General features: G+C 42.0%; 1 protein-coding gene across 1 annotated transcript in view; it reads left to right on the top strand.

Moving 5' to 3' along the window:
• arl3l1 (ADP ribosylation factor like GTPase 3, like 1) overlaps nucleotides 1-20,567 on the top strand; it is a 28,614-nt gene extending 8,047 nt beyond the window's left edge. The window contains exons 4-6 of the mRNA XM_034182209.1: nucleotides 14,250-14,300; nucleotides 14,394-14,579; nucleotides 20,093-20,567. Coding sequence (XP_034038100.1) covers nucleotides 14,250-14,300; nucleotides 14,394-14,579; nucleotides 20,093-20,140 — 285 coding nt within the window. The 3' untranslated portion in view covers nucleotides 20,141-20,567. The remainder of the gene's footprint in view (nucleotides 1-14,249; nucleotides 14,301-14,393; nucleotides 14,580-20,092) is intronic.
• Nucleotides 20,568-20,923: the final 356 nt, after the last annotated feature.

Here is a 20,923-nt window from a genome sequence, read left to right as displayed (position 1 = left end):
AACATGATGGAGGAACCGGATCGTCCTCATTCTCATCCTTTCTAAAGCTGCACACTGGATTTTTAGATCTGACAGGAAGCTGGAACTAATAAAGGAATAAAATCTGAACTAATTTTCTCAGTTCAAAATACTAACATTAGAAAGGTAGGATGTTGAGTGAACCACAATCTACACCAACAGCTAAACATAATTTTTGGAATGACATAAAAAGGAATTATATGCTGTAATCTGATAAATGTCTTTGTTCCCCTAGTAACTCCCAGGTCCTTTGGTTGTTTGCCACCAGTTGGCATGTGGATGAAGGTTGATCCCAGAATTAGCTCTAAACAGTTTGAGCTGGCAGAGGCCAAGGTCGTAGGGGGTCAATGGTCAAAAAAAAAAAACACTGATTTGCACTAAAGTTGGCATATCGAGGTGGGTTCTGGAATTGCCCAAATGACATCCTATTTTCCTACAATGGCGTTTTAGGGCCAAATTGAATTTCTTTTTTTAAGACTTTGAGAATAAAGTTATAATTTTAAGACTTTGAGAATAAAGTCGTAATATTATGAGAATAAAGTCATAATAGTTTGACTTTTTTCCAAAAAAAAAAAAAATTAATGTGGCCCTAAAACTCCGTCATAATTTTCCAAAGGCCAACCAATGTTATGTTCTAATGTTGTAGTATTTATGTTTGCGGGCCTACACCTCCCAGTTACTTTTGCTGATTTCTATCAAAGCTGGGATGTCAATGAAGGTTGACCCCAAAACCACCCTTAAAGAATTCACTTTGGTAAAAGTCAAGGACAAAGAGTTTGATTTTCCACCCAATTTGGCACACTTTGGTAGATTCCAGATTTCTCCTGGCAAAGGTCAACCATTTGGGTGATGATTAAGGTCACTAGGGTTAAATGTCACACTTCCATTTCCCTTACTGGCTTCATCCCTACAGGTACTAGTACATGATATTAATAACTTGTGTGACTGTGCTATAAGAACCGTATTCTAGCTTTAGATGATGCTGTTAAAGATTTTATAAAACATTCAGGCAAAGACTGCTGGTTTCATCATGATGTAGATTAGTGACAAACCTCTATACATGTGAAGAGTGTTTGAATGTTACTCCTGCTGAAGAGTACAGCAACATACAGTACCACAGACACACCTTTAAGATGTGTCTAAACTTTTGACTGGTACTGTATGTGCAAACAAAATGGTCCAAATTAAACCTGCTTTGACCAGCACTGCTACAGCATCATTGTGTGGTCAATGTGTTTGTGATTGACAGAAACTAAACAGTACGAGTGGTGCAGCTTAGCTAAAATTTCCTTAACAATTGTGCATTTTGTGATAAAAGCATAGAATTTGGCACACATATTCTAAATTAACCAATGTTTTGGGTTTTTTTTTTAGATATGGAAATATCTTGGAGGTGACCTCTAATGACTGACAGGGGTCAATATTTTAAAATGCTCTGGTCATGTTGAAAACTATGCCACATTATTTGTCTGATCATAACAATTCCCAGAAGGTATAGTTTGGACTATCTGTGTCTAAATCTTCTGGAGTTATGGGGTAAAAACAGCAGAAATGGTGACAAAGGTCATTTTCAGTTTGTTGAGGGGTCAAAAGTTAAAGTTGCTCCAATTTTGGTAAAAAAAAAAAAAAAAAAAAAAAAAAAAGCAAATTATTGGTTAATAGCATTTTAAAAAAAGGAATAATTTGCCCCATTTGTCATGCTTAATTATTATGTTATGGGGTAACATATGTCATGGAATCCAATGGACGTCAACCTTGTCTGACCTTTACTTTGGAGACCAAGCATTCAGCACAGTCAAAACTATTCCATTTATTAATCCTATTAGGTCAACCAATAATTTGCATCACTTTTTACCAAAATTGGAGCAACTTTAACTTTTGACCCCTGTACAAACTGAAACTGACCTTTGTCACCATTTTTGCTGTTTTTACCCCATAACAGCAAGGACGCACAGAACCTATGACGAGGCATTCAGGCCGTCACTGACTACAAGCCAGCACCACAGAGCTGTGAGAGCAACACCTCTCTGCTCAACAATCTGAACTGCTTCATTGCACGCTTTGAAGCACTGGACACCACACAGCCACAGAAGACCCCACAACCAGACCTTGTGCCTCTCTGTCACCAGCGTGAAGAAGACACTGGTGGCCATCAACACCCGCAAAGCGACAGGTCCTGGACAACATCCCTTGTCGCATGCTGAAGGACTGCACAGAGGAGCTGCAGGATATGGCTGGCTGTGCTGCCCTGTTTACACATCCCACCACCCATCTGCATAACGAGGTTCGGCCTGTATGTCCCTGGATTCCTGATGGATGTGCCTGGACTTCGGGGTTCATCTCGGCTCTCTGTGTGTACATCCACAGAGCAACGTCGGTCCTGCTGGTACAGTTGGGCGTCACATGATCGTGGGAGATGTCTGCAGGCAATCCCGCTGCGCCCGGTCGTCTCGACGGATTCGTTAACTCTGAGTCGGATCGGACTACTGAATGCCTGCTCCATATCAAATAAAGCACTCTCTATTAATGAGCTTTTCGTCAGGAAAAACCTGGATTTTCTTTACCTCACAGAAACATGGCAGAGGGAAAATGAGTTCATTCATTTAAATGAGCTCTGTCCTGTGGGTTGCTTGGCTGTTGGGAAGCCCCGCGCCTGCCGCCGTGGTGGAGGACTGGCTGCGGTGTACCGGGACAGGTACACATGCAGACTCACGAGCGCAGAACACGCCCCCTCTTTTGAGGCGCTTATGATGGAAGTTGGTTCAATCAATCAATCAATCAATTTTTTTATATAGCGCCAAATCACAACAAACAGTTGCCCCAAGGCGCTTTATATTGTAAGGCAAGGCCATACAATAATTATGTAAAACCCCAACGGTCAAAACGACCCCCTGTGAGCAAGCACTTGGCTACAGTGGGAAGGAAAAACTCCCTTTTAACAGGAAGAAACCTCCAGCAGAACCAGGCTCAGGGAGGGGCAGTCTTCTGCTGGGACTGGTTGGGGCTGAGGGAGAGAACCAAGAAAAAGACATGCTGTGGAGGGGAGCAGAGATCGATCACTAATGATTAAATGCAGAGTGGTGCATACAGAGCAAAAAGAGAAAGAAACAGTGCATCATGGGAACCCCCCAGCAGTCTACGTCTATAGCAGCATAACTAAGGGATGGTTCAGGGTCACCTGATCCAGCCCTAACTATAAGCTTTAGCAAAAAGGAAAGTTTTAAGCCTAATCTTAAAAGTAGAGAGGGTGTCTGTCTCCCTGATCTGAATTGGGAGCTGGTTCCACAGGAGAGGAGCCTGAAAGCTGAAGGCTCTGCCTCCCATTCTACTCTTACAAACCCTAGGAACTACAAGTAAGCCTGCAGTCTGAGAGCGAAGTGCTCTATTGGGGTGATATGGTACTACGAGGTCCCTAAGATAAGATGGGACCTGATTATTCAAAACCTTATAAGTAAGAAGAAGAATTTTAAATTCTATTCTAGAATTAACAGGAAGCCAATGAAGAGAGGCCAATATGGGTGAGATATGCTCTCTCCTTCTAGTCCCCGTCAGTACTCTAGCTGCAGCATTTTGAATTAACTGAAGGCTTTTTAGGGAACTTTTAGGACAACCTGATAATAATGAATTACAATAGTCCAGCCTAGAGGAAATAAATGCATGAATTAGTTTTTCAGCATCACTCTGAGACAAGACCTTTCTGATTTTAGAGATATTGCGTAAATGCAAAAAAGCAGTCCTACATATTTGTTTAATATGCGCTTTGAATGACATATCCTGATCAAAAATGACTCCAAGATTTCTCACAGTATTACTAGAGGTCAGGGTAATGCCATCCAGAGTAAGGATCTGGTTAGACACCATGTTTCTAAGATTTGTGGGGCCAAGTACAATAACTTCAGTTTTATCTGAGTTTAAAAGCAGGAAATTAGAGGTCATCCATGTCTTTATGTCTGTAAGACAATCCTGCAGTTTAGCTAATTGGTGTGTGTCCTCTGGCTTCATGGATAGATAAAGCTGGGTATCATCTGCGTAACAATGAAAATTTAAGCAATACCGTCTAATAATACTGCCTAAGGGAAGCATGTATAAAGTAAATAAAATTGGTCCTAGCACAGAACCTTGTGGAACTCCATAATTAACTTTAGTCTGTGAAGAAGATTCCCCATTTACATGAACAAATTGTAATCTATTAGACAAATATAATTCAAACCACCGCAGCGCAGTGCCTTTAATACCTATGGCATGCTCTAATCTCTGTAATAAAATTTTATGGTCAACAGTATCAAAAGCAGCACTGAGGTCTAACAGAACAAGCACAGAGATGAGTCCACTGTCCGAGGCCATAAGAAGATCATTTGTAACCTTCACTAATGCTGTTTCTGTACTATGATGAATTCTAAAACCTGACTGAAACTCTTCAAATAGACCATTCCTCTGCAGATGATCAGTTAGCTGTTTTACAACTACCCTTTCAAGAATTTTTGAGAGAAAAGGAAGGTTGGAGATTGGCCTATAATTAGCTAAGATAGCTGGGTCAAGTGATGGCTTTTTAAGTAATGGTTTAATTACTGCCACCTTAAAAGCCTGTGGTACATAGCCAACTAACAAAGATAGATTGATCATATTTAAGATCGAAGCATTAAATAATGGTAGGGCTTCCTTGAGCAGCCTGGTAGGAATGGGGTCTAATAAACATGTTGATGGTTTGGATGAAGTAACTAATGAGAATAACTCAGACAGAACAATCGGAGAGAAAGAGTCTAACCAAATACCGGCATCACTGAAAGCAGCCAAAGATAACGATACGTCTTTGGGATGGTTATGAGTAATTTTTTCTCTAATAGTTAAAATTTTGTTAGCAAAGAAAGTCATGAAGTCATTACTAGTTAAAGTTAATGGAATACTCAGCTCAATAGAGCTCTGACTCTTTGTCAGCCTGGCTACAGTGCTGAAAAGAAACCTGGGGTTGTTCTTATTTTCTTCAATTAGTGATGAGTAGAAAGATGTCCTAGCTTTACGGAGGGCTTTTTTATAGAGCAACAGACTCTTTTTCCAGGCTAAGTGAAGATCTTCTAAATTAGTGAGACGCCATTTCCTCTCCAACTTACGGGTTATCTGCTTTAAGCTACGAGTTTGTGAGTTATACCACGGAGTCAGACACTTCTGATTTAAAGCTCTCTTTTTCAGAGGAGCTACAGCATCCAAAGTTGTCTTCAATGAGGATGTAAAACTATTGACGAGATACTCTATCTCCCTTACAGAGTTTAGGTAGCTACTCTGCACTGTGTTGGTATATGGCATTAGAGAACATAAAGAAGGAATCATAACCTTAAACCTAGTTACAGCGCTTTCTGAAAGACTTCTAGTGTAATGAAACTTATTCCCCACTGCTGGGTAGTCCATCGAATGGGTAGTTCCTCGAATAAATTTTATTGCATTGATTTATCGCCCTCCAGGTCATGCTGGGACTTTTAAGGATTTTACAGATTTTTTAACATCTATAATTTGTCTGGAAAAGGTTTTGATTATTGGTGATTTTAATTTACACATTGACGATGACACTTCCAGCCCAGCTAGGGAACTTATATCAATGGTTGAGGCCAGTGGCGGCTGGCCCATAGGGGGCGCTCGGGCGCTGCCCTCCTAGATGTGGAGGGGAAAAGTCATAATATATATATTTAAAAAGTATTATCAGTGTCAGTTTTACTTAATAGTATGTGCCTACATGTAATATGAATGATTAAAACAACACTTCCTCCAACTGACTCTCATTCAACAGTGCATTTCCACCGACAGGAGCAGAGAACTTATCATTCCACGTCTTGAGCGATCATTCAAAGCGCCCTTGAAGTGCAGTGAAATAACCAATTGTATGTCGTTGCTAGGGAAAATTAATATTTGGCAAATCAACATTGCCAAAATGAATGGCTTTGGGGCGCCGGAATTTTAGCCCTTGCTACAAAAATGCAGGAACTTTAGATTGCTACAGTCAGCGATACACGTGATGCTGCAGCTGTCAGTCAGTCAGGAAGAGATGATGGTGACGACGACTTTTGGGTTCTATTTATTGATTTTTATTTTGTCTCCGTGTGTTTTGCTGGAGTAAGTTGAAGAACTCTTCGGAGGTTTAAAACGAGACAAAACTAATCAAATCAATGACACCAAAGTTTGGCGGGGATCCTTTTGGAGGCACATGGAGGTGCGCACATCAGATCGTTCTCGTGGTTTAATGACAGTTGCACATCCCGTTTGGAGGAGAGACGTTTGTCTGACTCGTTATAAACCGTGTCAGGCTTCATTCACACTGTCAGCGCGCACACGTCACGGAGGCTGCTGATCTGCGCTCTTTACTGCGGGGTGGAAAGGAGCGCATCCACCTCTGACTCCTCTGGATCCACTTCAGTTCAGGTGAGCTGACGAGCTGCTCGGATTTATTCCCGAATGTTGCTCCTGGTGTGGAAAAGAGGATGAAAATTTTGTGATGTTTTTTGTTTGTTTTAGGGGGTCAAAGCTGTGATCTTTATTGGGACAGCAGACCAGTTATAATGGTAATAGGGGAGGCCGGGGCTGTTTGTAACAGTGTTCAAAGCTGCAGCCATGCTGGTATTTTGATTTCACTTTACACGTTATGAGGATCAGTTCACAGAAGTGAAATATTCTTTGGAGTATTCCACACTCTAAAACAAATTATTTGTTCAGTTTAAAAACAAAACAAAACCCTAAAATAGCAATTTACATGTTTTTTTAAAGAAATTCTAACTCAGTCACTGAGTTCACACAAGACACTTATAGTAAGACAAACCCAAGTTTAGCAACGCATTTAATGAAGTGGTTTTGTAAACTTAATTTGCTTTGTCCTCTACACTGTTAATTAATTTTAACCAATTTAATTTAAAGGTTTTGGTGTTATTAGTCGTTATTTAATTTAAGTTTTTCAAGCTTCTTTAGTTTGCCTCCATTCCACTCAGTAATGTTCATGCAAAATATTACCTTCATTTTCTCTCACACACACACACACTCTGTCTCTCTCTCTCTCCCTCTGAAGGTGGTGTGAACATTGTAGTTTGTACATAAGAATTTTTCCATATTTTGAAAGAGTGTAAATTTGGTGATATTTTCTATTTTGTTAAAGTCGGTGTCATTGTGAACCCCAGGATCTGTTTGTCTGTAGATAATGGCAGTGCAGTACAGTTTGGTGTACTATGTGTGTAATTGGTGTCAAATGGTGAAATGTTCTTTGCTCAAGAACTTGAGTGTTGTATTTGATACTGTTCCTTTTGAAAGTAGAAATGGGGCCTAATATAGCTGTAAATGGTTAACTATCTGTAAAACTGCTGATTTTGAGAAGGACATGAAATGATTATTGTGGAATTGTAGTAATTTTCCAACTGTTCACTTGAATGCCTGTACTGGACAAGGCAAGGGAATCTATTGGCACAGCAGCCCCACCAAGACTGTTTTTCACCAGCCGCCACTGGTTGAGGCTTTTAATTTTAAGCAGTACGTGTCAGGCCCCACCCACACTAAAGGTCACACTTTGGATTTAGTTTTTGCATTGGGCTTGCATATTGCCAATGTGTGTGTGGAGGATGTTTTTCTGAGTGACCATTGCTGTGTTTTCTTTGATCTGATGGCCCCACCTGAGCCTAGATCAGTACTTACTAGGGTGGAGAGGAGGATTATCACAGACGCAGTCGCTATGCAGTTCTGTGAGCAATTTGACCCTTTACTTTTTAGTGAATTTACTGAAATTGATGGCTTTATGCACTGTTTTAACAGCCATTGTGCTATTATTTTGGATCAAATAGCACCACTTAAAGGTAATAAGGTTTCCCATGGCCGATTCTGTGCTTGGATCAATGATGCGATCATGAATTATTAAATAAAATAATATTTATATTGTAAATATTATATTGTATGGCCTTGCCTTACAATATAAAGCGCCTTGGGGCAACTGTTTGTTGTGATTTGGCGCTATATAAAAAAATTGATTGATTGATTGATTGATGAATCAAAGGAGATTATGTCGCCAGATTGAACATTTATGGAAATCAACAAAATTGGAGGTCCACAGGCTACATTTAAGAGATCTAATATCCTCCTTAAATAAGATGTTAGAGGAGGCCAGGGAAAGCTATTTTTATCGGCTGATTGCATGAGCACATGAGTCTCAGGATCCGGGGAGAAGATGAGAATATCGTCTAGGTATACGAAGACGAACCGATGCAGGAAGTCCCGCAAGACATCATTAACCAAAGCTTGGAACATCGCAGGCGCATTGGTGAGGCCGAACGGCAGTGACCTAACGGGGTGTTAAATGCCGTCTTCCACTCGTTTCCCTTCCGGATCCGAACCAGGTGATATGCATTTCTAAAATCCAATTTGGTGAAGATTTGGGCTCCATGCAAGGGCGTGAACACTGAATCTAACAGGGGTAACGGGTATTGGTTGCGAACCGTGATTTCGTTCAGCCCTCTGTAGTCAATGCATGGACGGAGTCCACCGTCTTTTTTGCCCACAAAAAAGAAACCAGCACCCATCGGGGAGGTGGAGTTCCGGATCAACCCAGCAGCTAAAGAGTCCCGGATGTAGGTCTCCATTGATTCACGCTCCAGACGTGAGAGGTTGTACAGTCTGCTGGACGGGTACTCAACGCCCAGGATCAAATCAATGGCACAATTGTACGGACGGTGCGGGGGCAGTGTGAGTGCCAGATCCTTGCTGAAAACGTCAGCAAGGTCGTGGTACTCGGACGGCACCGCCGCCAGATTGGGGGGGGACTGGAACCTCCTCCTTAGCTGTCACGCCGGGTGGAACCGAGGATCCTAAACACTCCCGGTGGCAGGTTTCGCTCCACTGAGCCACAACCCCAGACAGCCAATCAATCCGGGGATTGTGTTTTACCATCCATGGAAAACCCAAAATCACTCTGGAGGTAGAACACAATCTCCTCCCTGTGATTCCCAGACACAACCAATGTCACGGGCTGTGTTTGGTGTGTGATTAGTGGGAGAAGGGTGCCATCTAGTACCCGTACCTTCAATGGTGAAGGTAGGGCCACTAGAGGGAGCCCAACCTCCCTTGCCCATCTGCTGTCCAGCAGATTCCCTTCTGACCCTGTGTCCACCAGTGCTGGGGTGTGAAGGGTTAGATCCCCACTCAGGATCGTGACTGGGATGTGTGCGGGTTTACGGGGTTTCCCTGCGTGAGTGTTATGGCCCACCCTTAACCCAGTCTCTAAGGGCGGGCATCGTAGTTTAACTCCTTGGGGCAGTTCTTTTGTATGTGCTCACTTGAGCCACAGAAGAAACACTCCCCGCGGGCCAGCCTCCGTTGTCTGTTATTTGATTTTACTTTGGCCCTGCTCGTGTCCATAGCTTCGTCAGCAGGGGGAGCTGTTGCCACACGGAGCTCTCTGGCTGTGGAGCGTGGGGACGGCGGCACCCTTTCAGACCCGGAAGGAAGAGGGACGGCTCCTGCCCGGCCACGCCCTTCGCCCCGCGATGTTCTTCTAATCGGTTGTCTAACCGTATGACCAGGTCGATAAGCCCGTCAAAATCCCGCGGCTCGTCCTTAGCCAGCAGATGCTCCTTCAGGACCGAAGACAGTCCGTTTATGAAGGCGGCGCGGAGTGCAACAGTATTCCAGCCGGACCTCGCTGCCGCAATGCGGAAGTCGACTGCATACTCGGCTGCACTCCGACGCCCCTGTCTCATTGACAGCAGCATGTTCGAAGCGGTCTCGCCTCTATTGGGGCGATCAAAAACCTGTTTGAACTCCCTCACAAACACAGTATATGTCGTTAGGAGCTGTGAATTCTGCTCCCAGAGCGCTGTAGCCCAGGCGCGTGCCTCTCCTCGAAGCAAATTTATCACATAAGTCACCCAGCTGGCGTCTGACACGTACATGACGGGACGCTGCGTAAAGACGAGTGAACACTGCATCAGGAAGTCAGCGCACGTCTCAACACAACCTCCGTATGGCTTATGTATGCTTCAGGGGACGGGGGGGTTCGTTGAACGACCACTGGAATGTCTGTATTCAGCACTCGGTCAGCAGGAGGAGGTGCTGCAGCAGCGCCCTGCGCCTCCACCTGGGCGGAGAGAGCCTCCATCCTCCGATTGAGTATAACGTTCTGCTCGGTTACCAAATCTAACCGAGCAGTGAAGGCAGTTAGGATTTGCTGCAGCTCACCTAATACGCCTCCTGCTGGCGCCTGTGCACCTTGCTTTTCCATTGGTGGTTCACTCGATGGTTGATGCCCCTCGGGGTCCATGACGATTGGCAGAGAAATCCTGTTGGGAAGGTGTAGTGACACAGACCCACAACAGGGGGCGTGAATGAATGAACAATGAAAATGCCAAAAGATAATTTAATGTTGTGAAAATGTGCACAACAAAATACAGATACCACTTTAGGAAACAGTCAATTAAACAATAGGTGACGTGTGGGCAGGCTCAAGGATAGGAGACGCCTGTCCAGAGAAGAGTCGGCCCCCCACACGATTTCCACTGCCAGCGGAGACCTGCAACACACCGGAGCCGCCAAGTCCTGAGTCCCCAGGTGGCCACTGCCTCCAGCTGTCGGATCGGGTACTGCTGGTAGGAAGCACAAACAGATTATGTGGGTGTGTGAAACACCCAGCAACAATCAGCAACTCACAGTTCTTTCTGGAGTGACAAGTCCTTCACTCTCAGGTAGCATGAAAACCAGTTCGTGCAGTGCCTACTGAACACGAAGAAATTTAGGAGCGGAATCGCTGACTCCTCCAAATTTCCAACACACTAGCTCCAAGCTGTTAGTTACGGTAGGTTACGACTGGTTAGCATTCAATGTGCATACGGCACAGAGAAAGGCTGAGAAGGTTACCTGTAGGGTAAGCAGATTTCTCGGCAGGGATGTGATGTCACTGCCAGGTTTTTATGGAAGATGGTGATGATGGATGATTGATGACAGCTGTCAGCTCCGGCTCCTGGAGGGCGACTGCGCCCTCTGGTGCCTGAAGCCTGCCTTCAGGCAGGGCGCCCTCTGGTGGTGGGCCAGCAGTACCTCTTCTGGCAGCCCACACAACAGTGATGAGTTCCTTAATTTCTTCATTGACAAAGTCAGAGTTATAAAAGATAGTTTGCCGCTGTCATTGCCCTCTTGTTGTGGTTCCCGGTATTTGGGACCTCCCCCTCAATGCTGGACCTCCTTTAACCCTGTTACAATTGAGGACATTCTGTCATCAACATAATGAAACCAACCTCTGGTATTTTGGATGTACTTCCTTTTAAATTATTTATGAATGTTTGACTCTATTGGGCCTTGTATTGTTAAAATGTTCAATATGTCTTTGTCGACTGGTGTGTTTCCTTGTTCTTTTAAACATGCTGTTGTGGAACCACAGCTAAAGAAAGCAGGATTGGACTCTATGGAACTGAAGAACTTTAGGCCAATATCAAAGACCCCCTTTTTGGCTAAAGTCTTGGAAAAGGTGGTCTGTATCCAACTGAAATCATTTTTGTAGACTAACAACATCTATGACACATTTCAGTCCGGGTACCATGAGTTTCATTCCACTGAAACTACCCTGTTGAAGGTGGCTAGTGACATTATGATGGCCACTGATAGTGGTAAATGTTCTGTGCTGGTTTTATTGGATCTGTCATCTGCATTCGATACCGTTGACCATGGCATTTTGATTAATAGATTGCGGGATACGGTTGGCATGTCGGGTCCTGTATTAGAGTCGTTTAGCTCTTACTTGGTTGGTAGAACTTTTAGTGTTTCTGTGAACAATGTGATGTCTGAATCTGCTGATCTTTTGTGGGGTGTCCCGCAGGGCTCAGTCCTGGGTCCGATTTTGTTCCTGCTGTATATCCTTCCTCTTGGTAAGCTGATCCAGCAGTTCTGCGATGTGTCCTACCATTTGTATGCCGATGACTTGCAGCTGTACTGTTCTTTTAAGTAAACTGAAGCACAGAAAATTTGTTCTCAGTTGTCTCACTAAAATTACAGAATGGCTTACTGAAAACAGCCTGCAGTTGAATTCTAATAAGACTGAGACATTGATTGTAGCTCCAGACAGTGCTATGTCTGTCGTTAAGAATCACCTTGGTAATCTGAGCAGCTCTGTTAAAGGTAGCCTGCGTAACCTGGGTGTCATGTCTTTGGAACATCACACTAGGCAGCTCGTTAAGAACTGTTTTTTCCAAATTCAGAACATTTCCAAATTACGCAAAATGGTGGCTTTTAATGAGCTAGAGATGATTGTGCATGCATTTGTTTATTCGCGACTTAATTATTGTAACAGTCTCTTTACATGCCTCAATAAGAAAGAGCTGGCCCGCCTGTAGGTAGTGCAAAATTCTACTGCACGACTTCTTACCCGCGCCCACAGGAGAATGCATATTACTCCTGTCCTCAAGTCTTTACATTGGCTCCCTGTTTTTTACTGGATAAATTACAAAATCCCCATGCTGACCTTTAGAGCTCTACATGGGCAGGCACCGGAATACATTAAGGACCTGATCCAGCCTTATGTTTCCAGCAGGAGTTTGAGGTCTTCCGATCAGAACCTGCTGATGGTTCCCCGAACTTGTTTTAAAACTCGAGGGGACAGATCTTTTAAAGTTGTGGCACCTCGCCTCTGGAATGAGCTTCCCTGTTCTCTTCGCTCACTAGATTCTGTGGATGTTTTTAGACAGCAACTAAAGACACATTTTTTTAAACTGGCATTTTAGTGTCAATTTATTTTATTGTTCTATATTTGTATGTGTTGTTTTTATTGTCTATTTATGTCATGTGAAGCACTTTGTGACCTTGGTCTGTGAAAAGTGCTATATAAATAAAGCTTACTTAAGGATGTCTTCACAGACACCTTTAACACTTCCCTGAAGCAAGCTGTCATTCCATCATGCTTCAAAGCTGCCACCATCATACCTGTGCCAAAAAAAAAAAAAAAAAAAAAAAAACAGCTCCATCCTACTTCAGTGACTACTGTCCGGCGGCAATGACACCCATCATCATGAAGTGCTTTGAACGGATAGTCATGTCACATCAAATCCACCCCCCCACCCTAGACCCCACCCAGAGCCGAGCGGTCTACAGAGGACGCAATCTGCTCAGCCCTGCACCCAGCCCTCACCCATCTGGACAAGAAGGACTCATGTGAGAATGCTATTCATAGACTTCAGTTCAGCGTTCAACACCATAATACTTCAACAGTTCATCTGCAAACTGGACAAGCTGGGGCTCAGCACTTCCCTTTGCAACTGGCTGCTGGACTTCCTCACCCAGAGGCCACAAGCAGTCCGTGTTGGCAACAAAACCTCGAGCAGAATTGTATTGAACACGGGGCTCCCCAAGGCTGCGTGCTCAGTCCACTGCTCTTCACATTACTGACACATGACTGCACAACAATCCACAGCACAAACCACATAGTGAAGTATGCAGATGACAACTCTGGTGGGGCTCATCACCAAGGGCAATGAGAATCACTATAGGGAAGAGGTCAACCTTCTGACCATATGGTGCAGAAACAACCTCCTGCTGAATGTCAGCAAGACCAAGGAGATTGTTGTTGACTTGCGGAAAGGTCTCTCACACACACACACACACACACAACACCAGGCTGTGAGATTGAACTCTCCCCCCAGGCTTTAAGAAGTGAATACATAAAAAATCTGTTGTCCATGACCAATGTCCTGCACTGAGTCACTTTCACATCACACCACTTGCAGTGTCTTAACAAAAATCTGCTGCTGCTACAAATACTGAATGGTTTGCACTACTGCACTTTCCACTTTTACTATTACCTCAGACACTACACTGTAAATACTTGTGCTCTTTTCTGTCCTTATTGTCGAAATGTCTTGTCATCACTGAGGGAAGGTGAGAAATGAAATTTTGATTCCTTGTATGTCTAGTACATGTGAAGAATTGACAATAAAGCCGACTTTGAACATTCAGTCACAGATTGTCCAAACTATACCTTTTTGGAATTGTTATAATCAGACATTGTGGTGTAGTTTTCAACATGATTGGTGCATTTTTAAATTTTGACCTCTAATTCTTTATTGACTCCTGTGGGTCATTAGAGGTCAGCTCCAGGATCTCTCCATATCTGAAAAGAAACAGCAGTTCATTTAGAATGTGTGCCAAATTTGATGCGTTCATCACAGAATGCACAATTGTTTCACTATACCGCTGCACTATAGTTAAAACAATAACTCATGATTGTCTTTCAGATCTACGTTATCGACAGTGCGGACAAGAAGAGGTTTGAAGAGACAGGCCTGGTGAGTTTAGTGATGTGTGCTCACAGCAATGACAGGATAAACCGTGAAAAGGGAAATTCCTGAAAAGTAATAAGAGTGTGTCTGGTTGTGCAGGAGTTGTCCGAGCTGATTGATGAGGAGAATCTAAAGGGTGTACCGGTGCTTATCTTTGCCAATAAGCAGGATCTGGCCACAGCATCACCAGCCAGTGAGATTGCAGAGGGACTCAACCTGCATACATACCGGGACCGTGAATGGCAAATTCAGGCCTGCTCAGCTGTGTCCGGGGAAGGAGTTCAGGTCAGCTTCATCTTTAATTTACTCATTTCTCCTCAGATTGGTTTTAGGTTTTGTCTTACTGTGGCACAGCCTTCTTGGAGCAGAACCTTCAAATCTGATCTCACTGGGACAGTAGCCAGTGAAGAGATGCCAAAAAGGGGGTAATGTGGTCAAACTTTCTGCTTCGTGTCAGAAGACTGGCAGCAGCAGCATTTTGAACCAGTTGGAGAGCCTAGTCCAATCTAGAAGAAACAAGCGCATGAATCAGAGTTTCAGCATCAGTCAGACAGGATGGGACAAATCACTATATTTCACAGGTGGAAGAAAGCACTCTTCATAATAATTTGATCTCCAATGTGGAGATCAAAGGACAATGTAGGATCAAAAATTACCCCAAGGTTCCTCACTTTGTCAGTGAGATGTATGACACAAGCCTAGGCTAAGCATTAACTGGTCAAATTCATGTAGAAGTTTCACTGGACCAAGAACCACCATTCCAGTCTTAGAGTTTAAAAGTAGGAAGTTTCTAGACATCCAGCTTCTCACTGATGCAAGGCAGTCTTCTAAGGATTTTACATGGATGAAATTACCAGCAGTTATCGGCATGTATAACTGAGTATCATCAGTATACCAGTGAAAATGCCACAATGTGTGCTACAACCCCTGGCAAAAATTATGGAATCACCGACCTCGGAGGATGTTCATTCAGTTCTTTAATTTTGTAGAAAAAAAGCAGATCACAGACAGGTGATTATTTAACTACGGGCACTATTGGCCTTGTAAATGTAATTTCCACCACACCATTGCCTTACAATATAAAGCGCCTTGGGGCAACTGTTTGTTGTGATTTGGCGCTATATACATGTGCTCTGATGTCACTGTTTATCTCCATAGAAACTACCCAAACAATCTTTCATGCAAACTGTTTAAAGGGACATTACAGTGTTGTGGTGGAAATTACAGCAATAATGTGGGACAACTACATTTTGTTTAAAAAAAAAATCACAGTTGTATGACATTGAATACCCCAATTATGTTTTGATTATTTTACTGATATTTTAAAACATTAGAAAAAAAAACGTTTCTTTACCATTCATTTTTATCATTGAAGATCAAAAGTCTGGGTGTGGGACAAGCACAAAACAGCAATATTTGCATATAATGATGCTGAAAAAAGGTGAAAAAGTCATCATAGACTACTAGAACAAATTTCTTAACACACTTTCATTGTAAAGATAACTATAAAAGTGTGAAATTTCCCCTTTTTTTTGTTTTTCATTCAATATGATCAAAGGACATAATAAGTGCCCGTAGTCTAAGAATCACCCAGACATGACAAAACTAAAGTCATTTCAAATGGCAACTTTCTGGTTTTAAGAAACACTATAAGAAATCAGGAAAAAAAAAAAAAAAATTGTGGCAGTCAGTAACGGTTACTTTTTTAGACCAAGCAGAGGGTGAAAAAAAAAAAAAAAGAATCACTCAATTCTGAGAAAAAAAAAATTATGGAATCATGAAAAACAAAAGAACGCACCAACACATCACTAGTATTTTGTTGCACCACCTCTGGCTTTTACAACAGCTTGCAGTCTCTGAGGCATGGACTTAATGAGTGACAAACAGTACTCTTCATCGATCTGGCTCCAACTTTCTCTGATTGCTGTTGCCAGATCAGCTTTGCAGGTTGGAGCCTTGTCATGCACCATTTTCTTCAACTTCCAAAGATTTTCAATTGGATTAAGATCCGGACTATTTGCAGGCCATGACATTGACCCTATGTGTCTTTTTGCAAGGAATGTTTTCATAGTCTGCGACAGACTGGCGTCCTGTCCTGGGTGTACCCCGCCTCATGCCCTATGACTGCTGGGATAGGCTCCAGCCCCCCCGCGACCCTTAATTGGACAGAGCGGTAGAAGATGAATGAATGATTGTTTTCACAGTTTTTGCTCTATGGCAAGATGCATTATCATCTTGAAAAATAATATCATCCCCAAACATCCTTTCAGTTGATGGGATAAAAAAAAGTGTCCAAAATATCAACGTAAACTTGTGCATTTATTGATGATGTAATGACAGCCATCTCCCCAGTGCCTTTACCTGACATGCAGCCCCATATCATCAATGACTGTGGAAATTTACATGTTCTCTTCAGGCAGTCATCTTTATAAATCTCATTGGAACGGCACCAAACAAAAGTTCCAGCATCAGCACCTTGCCCAATGCAGATTCAAGATTCATCACTGAATATGACTTTCATCCAGTCATCCACGATTGCTTTTCCTTAGCCCATTGTAACCTTGTTTTTTTCTGTTTAGGTGTTAATGATGGCTTTCATTTAGCTTTTCTGTATGTAAATCCCATTTCCTTTAGGTGGTTTCTTACAGTTCGGTCACAGGCGTTGACTCCAGTTTCCTCCCATTCGTTCCTCATTTGTTTTGTTCATTTTCGATTTTTGAGACATATTGCTTTAAGTTTTCTGTCTTGACGCTTTGACGTCTTCCTTGGTCTACCAGTATGTTTGCCTTTAACAGCCTTCCCATGTTTGTATTTGGTCCAGAGTTTAGACACAGCTGACTGTGAACAACCAACATCGTTTGCAACATTGTGTGATGATTTACCCTCTTTTAAGAGTTTGATAATCCTCTCCTTAGTTTCAATTGACATCTCTCGTGTTGGAGCCATGATTCATGTCAGTCCACTTGGTGCAACAGCTCTCCAAGGTGTGATCACTCCTTTTTAGATGCAGACTAACGAGCAGATCTGATTTGATGCAGGTGTTAGTTTTGGGGATAAAAATTTACAGGGTGATTCCATAATTTATTCCTCAGAATTGAGTGAGTCCATATTTTTTTCCATCTGCTTGGTCTAAAAAAGTCACCGTTACTGACTGCCACAATTTTTTTTCCTGATTTCTTAAAGCCAGAAAGTTGCCTTTTGAAATGACTTTAGTTTTGTGTCATGTCTGTGATCTGCTTTTTTTCTACAAAATTAAACAACTGAATGAACATCCTCCGAGGCCAGTGATTCCATAATTATTGCCAGGGGTTGTATATGAAGGGAGAAAAGCAGGGAGCCTAAGACGGACTCCAATGGAACGCCAAATTTCATGTCACTAAGGTTAGAGGTAGTGTTATTGTACAAGACACTGAGAATGACTGAAGCCTCGGATTCTGCATCCAATCTGAATTAAATTCAAAATAAAATCTTATTTTCTGGGAGATTATCCATCTGACTCACCAGATTTCTTCAACATCTTGTGCATCTTAGTTCCAGACTATATTAAGGATCACCTCTAAAATCGAATCATGTGTTTTCCAGAACATTGCTCACCAAACTTAATTTGAATCTTTTCAATACTTTTAATCCTGCCAGCAGGAAAAAAAAAAGACAAATGATGAAAATAATACTTCCTTGGTGGAGGTCCAAATAGTCCTTAGACATTACTTTTTGAAAATATATATGGAATTCTTAAATTTTGATAAAGGCAGCCATACACACAGACAAGCCTGATATTGATGATCCTAGCATCATACAGTGGAATCCACATTTGGAACTCCAGAAGCCATTCAACAACTCAAGCAGCAAGGTTTCAGAAAAAAATAGAGAGAGAGAGACAGCTTCATAGTGCCCCCACTCATTCATTATTTCTCGGGGGTTTTTTTTACATTTACTTCGCATATTATTTTTATTGAACCATGGCTCAAAACAGGTTCTCATTAGCATTTAATGTCAGATCAGCGTAAAACACACTGCTTGCCAAAGGAATATACACACACACACTGGGGTAAAAAAAAAAAAAGTATTTAGTCAGTCCCTGATTGTGCAAATTCTCCTACTTAGAAAGATGAGGTCTGTAATTTTCAACATAGGTACACTTCAACTGTGGGAGGAAAAAAAAACCCAGGAAATCACATTGTAGGATTTTTAAATAATTTGTAAATTGTGGTGGAAAATAAGTATTTGGTCAATAACAAAAGTTCAACTCAATACTTTATAACATAATCTTTGTTGGCAATGACAGAGGTCAAACGTTTCCTGTAAGTCTTCACCAGGTTTGCACACACTGTAGCTGGTATTTTGGTCCATTCCTCCATGCAGATCTCCTCTCGAGCAGTGATGTTTTGGGGCTGTCACTGGGCAACACAGACTGTCAACTCACCTCAACAAATTTTCTATGGGGTTGAGGTCTGGAGACTGGCTTTGCCACTCCAGGACCTTGAAATGCTTTTTAATGGAGCCACTCCTTCGTTGCCCGAGCGGTGTGTTTGGGATCATTGTCATGCTGGAAGACCCAGCCACGTTGCATCTTCAATGCTCTCACTGATGGAAGGACATTTTGTCTTAAAATCTCACAATACATGGCCCCATTCATTCTTCTCTTAACACAGATCAGTCGTCCTGTCCCCTTTACAGAAAAAAAAAAAACAGCCCCAAAGCATGATGTTTCCACCCCCATGCTTACAGTAGGTATGATGTTCTTGGAATGCAACTCAGCATTCTTCTTCCTCCAAACACAACGAGTTGAGTTTTTACCAAAATGTTCTATTTTGGTTTCATCTGACCACATGATATTCTCCCAATCCTCTTCTGGATCATCCATATGCTCTCTGGCAAACTTCAGATGAGCCTGGATATGTACTGGCTTAAGCAGGGGGACACGCCTGGCACTGCAGGATTTGAGTCCCTCTCTGCATAGTGTGTAGCCTTTGTTACTTTGATCCCAGCTCTCTGCAGGTCATTCATTAGATCCCTTCATGTAGTCCTGAGATTTTTGCTCACCGTTTTCATGATCATTTTGACCCCACAGGATGACATCTTGCGTGGAGCCCCAGATCGAGGGAGATTATCAATGGTCTTGTATGTCTTCCATTTTCTTACAATTGCTCTCACAGTTGATTTATTCACACCAACCTGCTTGACTATTGTAGATTCACTCTTCCCAGTCCGGTGCAGTGTTCTTCCTGGTGTCCTTCGATAGCTCTTTGGTCTTGACCATGGTTGAGTTTGGAGTCTGACTGTTTGAGGCTGTGGACAGGTGTCTTTTATACAGATAACGAGTTTCAATAGATGCCATTAATATAGGTAACAGGTGGAGGACAGAAGAGCTTCTTAAAGAAGTTACAGGTCTGTGAGAGCCATAAATCTTGCTTGTTTGTGGGTGACCAAATATTTTCCACCATAATTTACAAATAAATTATTTAAAAATCCTACAATGTGATTTCCTGGAGTTGAAGAGTACTTATGATGAAAATTACAGAAGTAATTACTTTCTAAGTAGGAGAACTTGCACAATCAGGAGCTGACTAAATACTTTTTTACCCCCCTGTAAATATCAGCTGGTTTGGGGTACAATAGGTCCTCTGAAAAATCAATATGCCAGAATGGTGGCCATTTTTCAAAATTTGATTTGGCTGTGGGATTTTTCACAAGACTCTTTTTAAAACAAATATGGTGTAGTATTGCCACTGGAAAGATTATTTCAGTTACCTGCTGCACTGCTGTGACACTGATGCACTTTAATGTTTATTTTTCAGGATGGCATGAACTGGATTTGTAACAACATTGCACATAGGAAGAAATAAACCAACATCTCTAACACAGTGAAGCTGAGAAACAGCGCCACCATCATCCTCAGCTGGTCAAAGTCAAACTATGAAATGCTTCTTGGAGAAATGACCAAAAAAAAAAAAAAGAACATTTTTGTTAAATGTCATATCCCAAACAAATAAATTCTGCTTCCATTACAGAAAAAATCTGGGTTTTTTTCCTTTTCGTAATCTGTCTTTTTTAATGAATGTTTTGACATTTTAGACAATTCAAGTGATTATTTTAACTGCACCCTGACAATTAGGCAATCAATCAATGTTCAGTAATCAAAAAATGTGTATTTATTCTAATTATCCTTTGGATGTTGTCTGGTTAATTTGTGTGCTTTCTAACATTATCTAAATTCTGTGGAAACCAAGAAGCGTGTAGCAATGTGTATGTACAATAAAATAGTTACTATTTTGCTTTGTTGTGTTCAAATTGCACAAATGAGATTTTCAGACATATTTCACGGTCACATGTTTTCACTGAGAAAAGAATGTGTATGTAAATGCAGCTGATTCCTTGAGAAAACTGATCAACCTGATGGATCTCATTTCCAAACCAAGCGCTGACATTGTGCACTGAACAAATGGAACCAACTGAGAAGCAGCAGTGAAGCATGAAATTACTAAATGAGCTCACGAGGCACAAGAAGATATAAACTCACAACTTCATAGGAATTTATGCACCGATTACTGGCTAACTATCCAGTTTTTCCTTCTTACGCTATGTAAAGACAAATTTTATAAAAGATCAAGAGCAGAAAACTTGAAACT

This window comes from Thalassophryne amazonica, chromosome 11 (genome assembly GCF_902500255.1).
Source record: "Thalassophryne amazonica chromosome 11, fThaAma1.1, whole genome shotgun sequence".
In the NCBI taxonomy this organism is placed as follows: Eukaryota; Metazoa; Chordata; class Actinopteri; order Batrachoidiformes; family Batrachoididae; genus Thalassophryne; species Thalassophryne amazonica.
The sequence above is the reverse complement of the archived record's forward strand: the minus strand, read 5'-3'. Positions and strand labels throughout refer to the sequence as shown.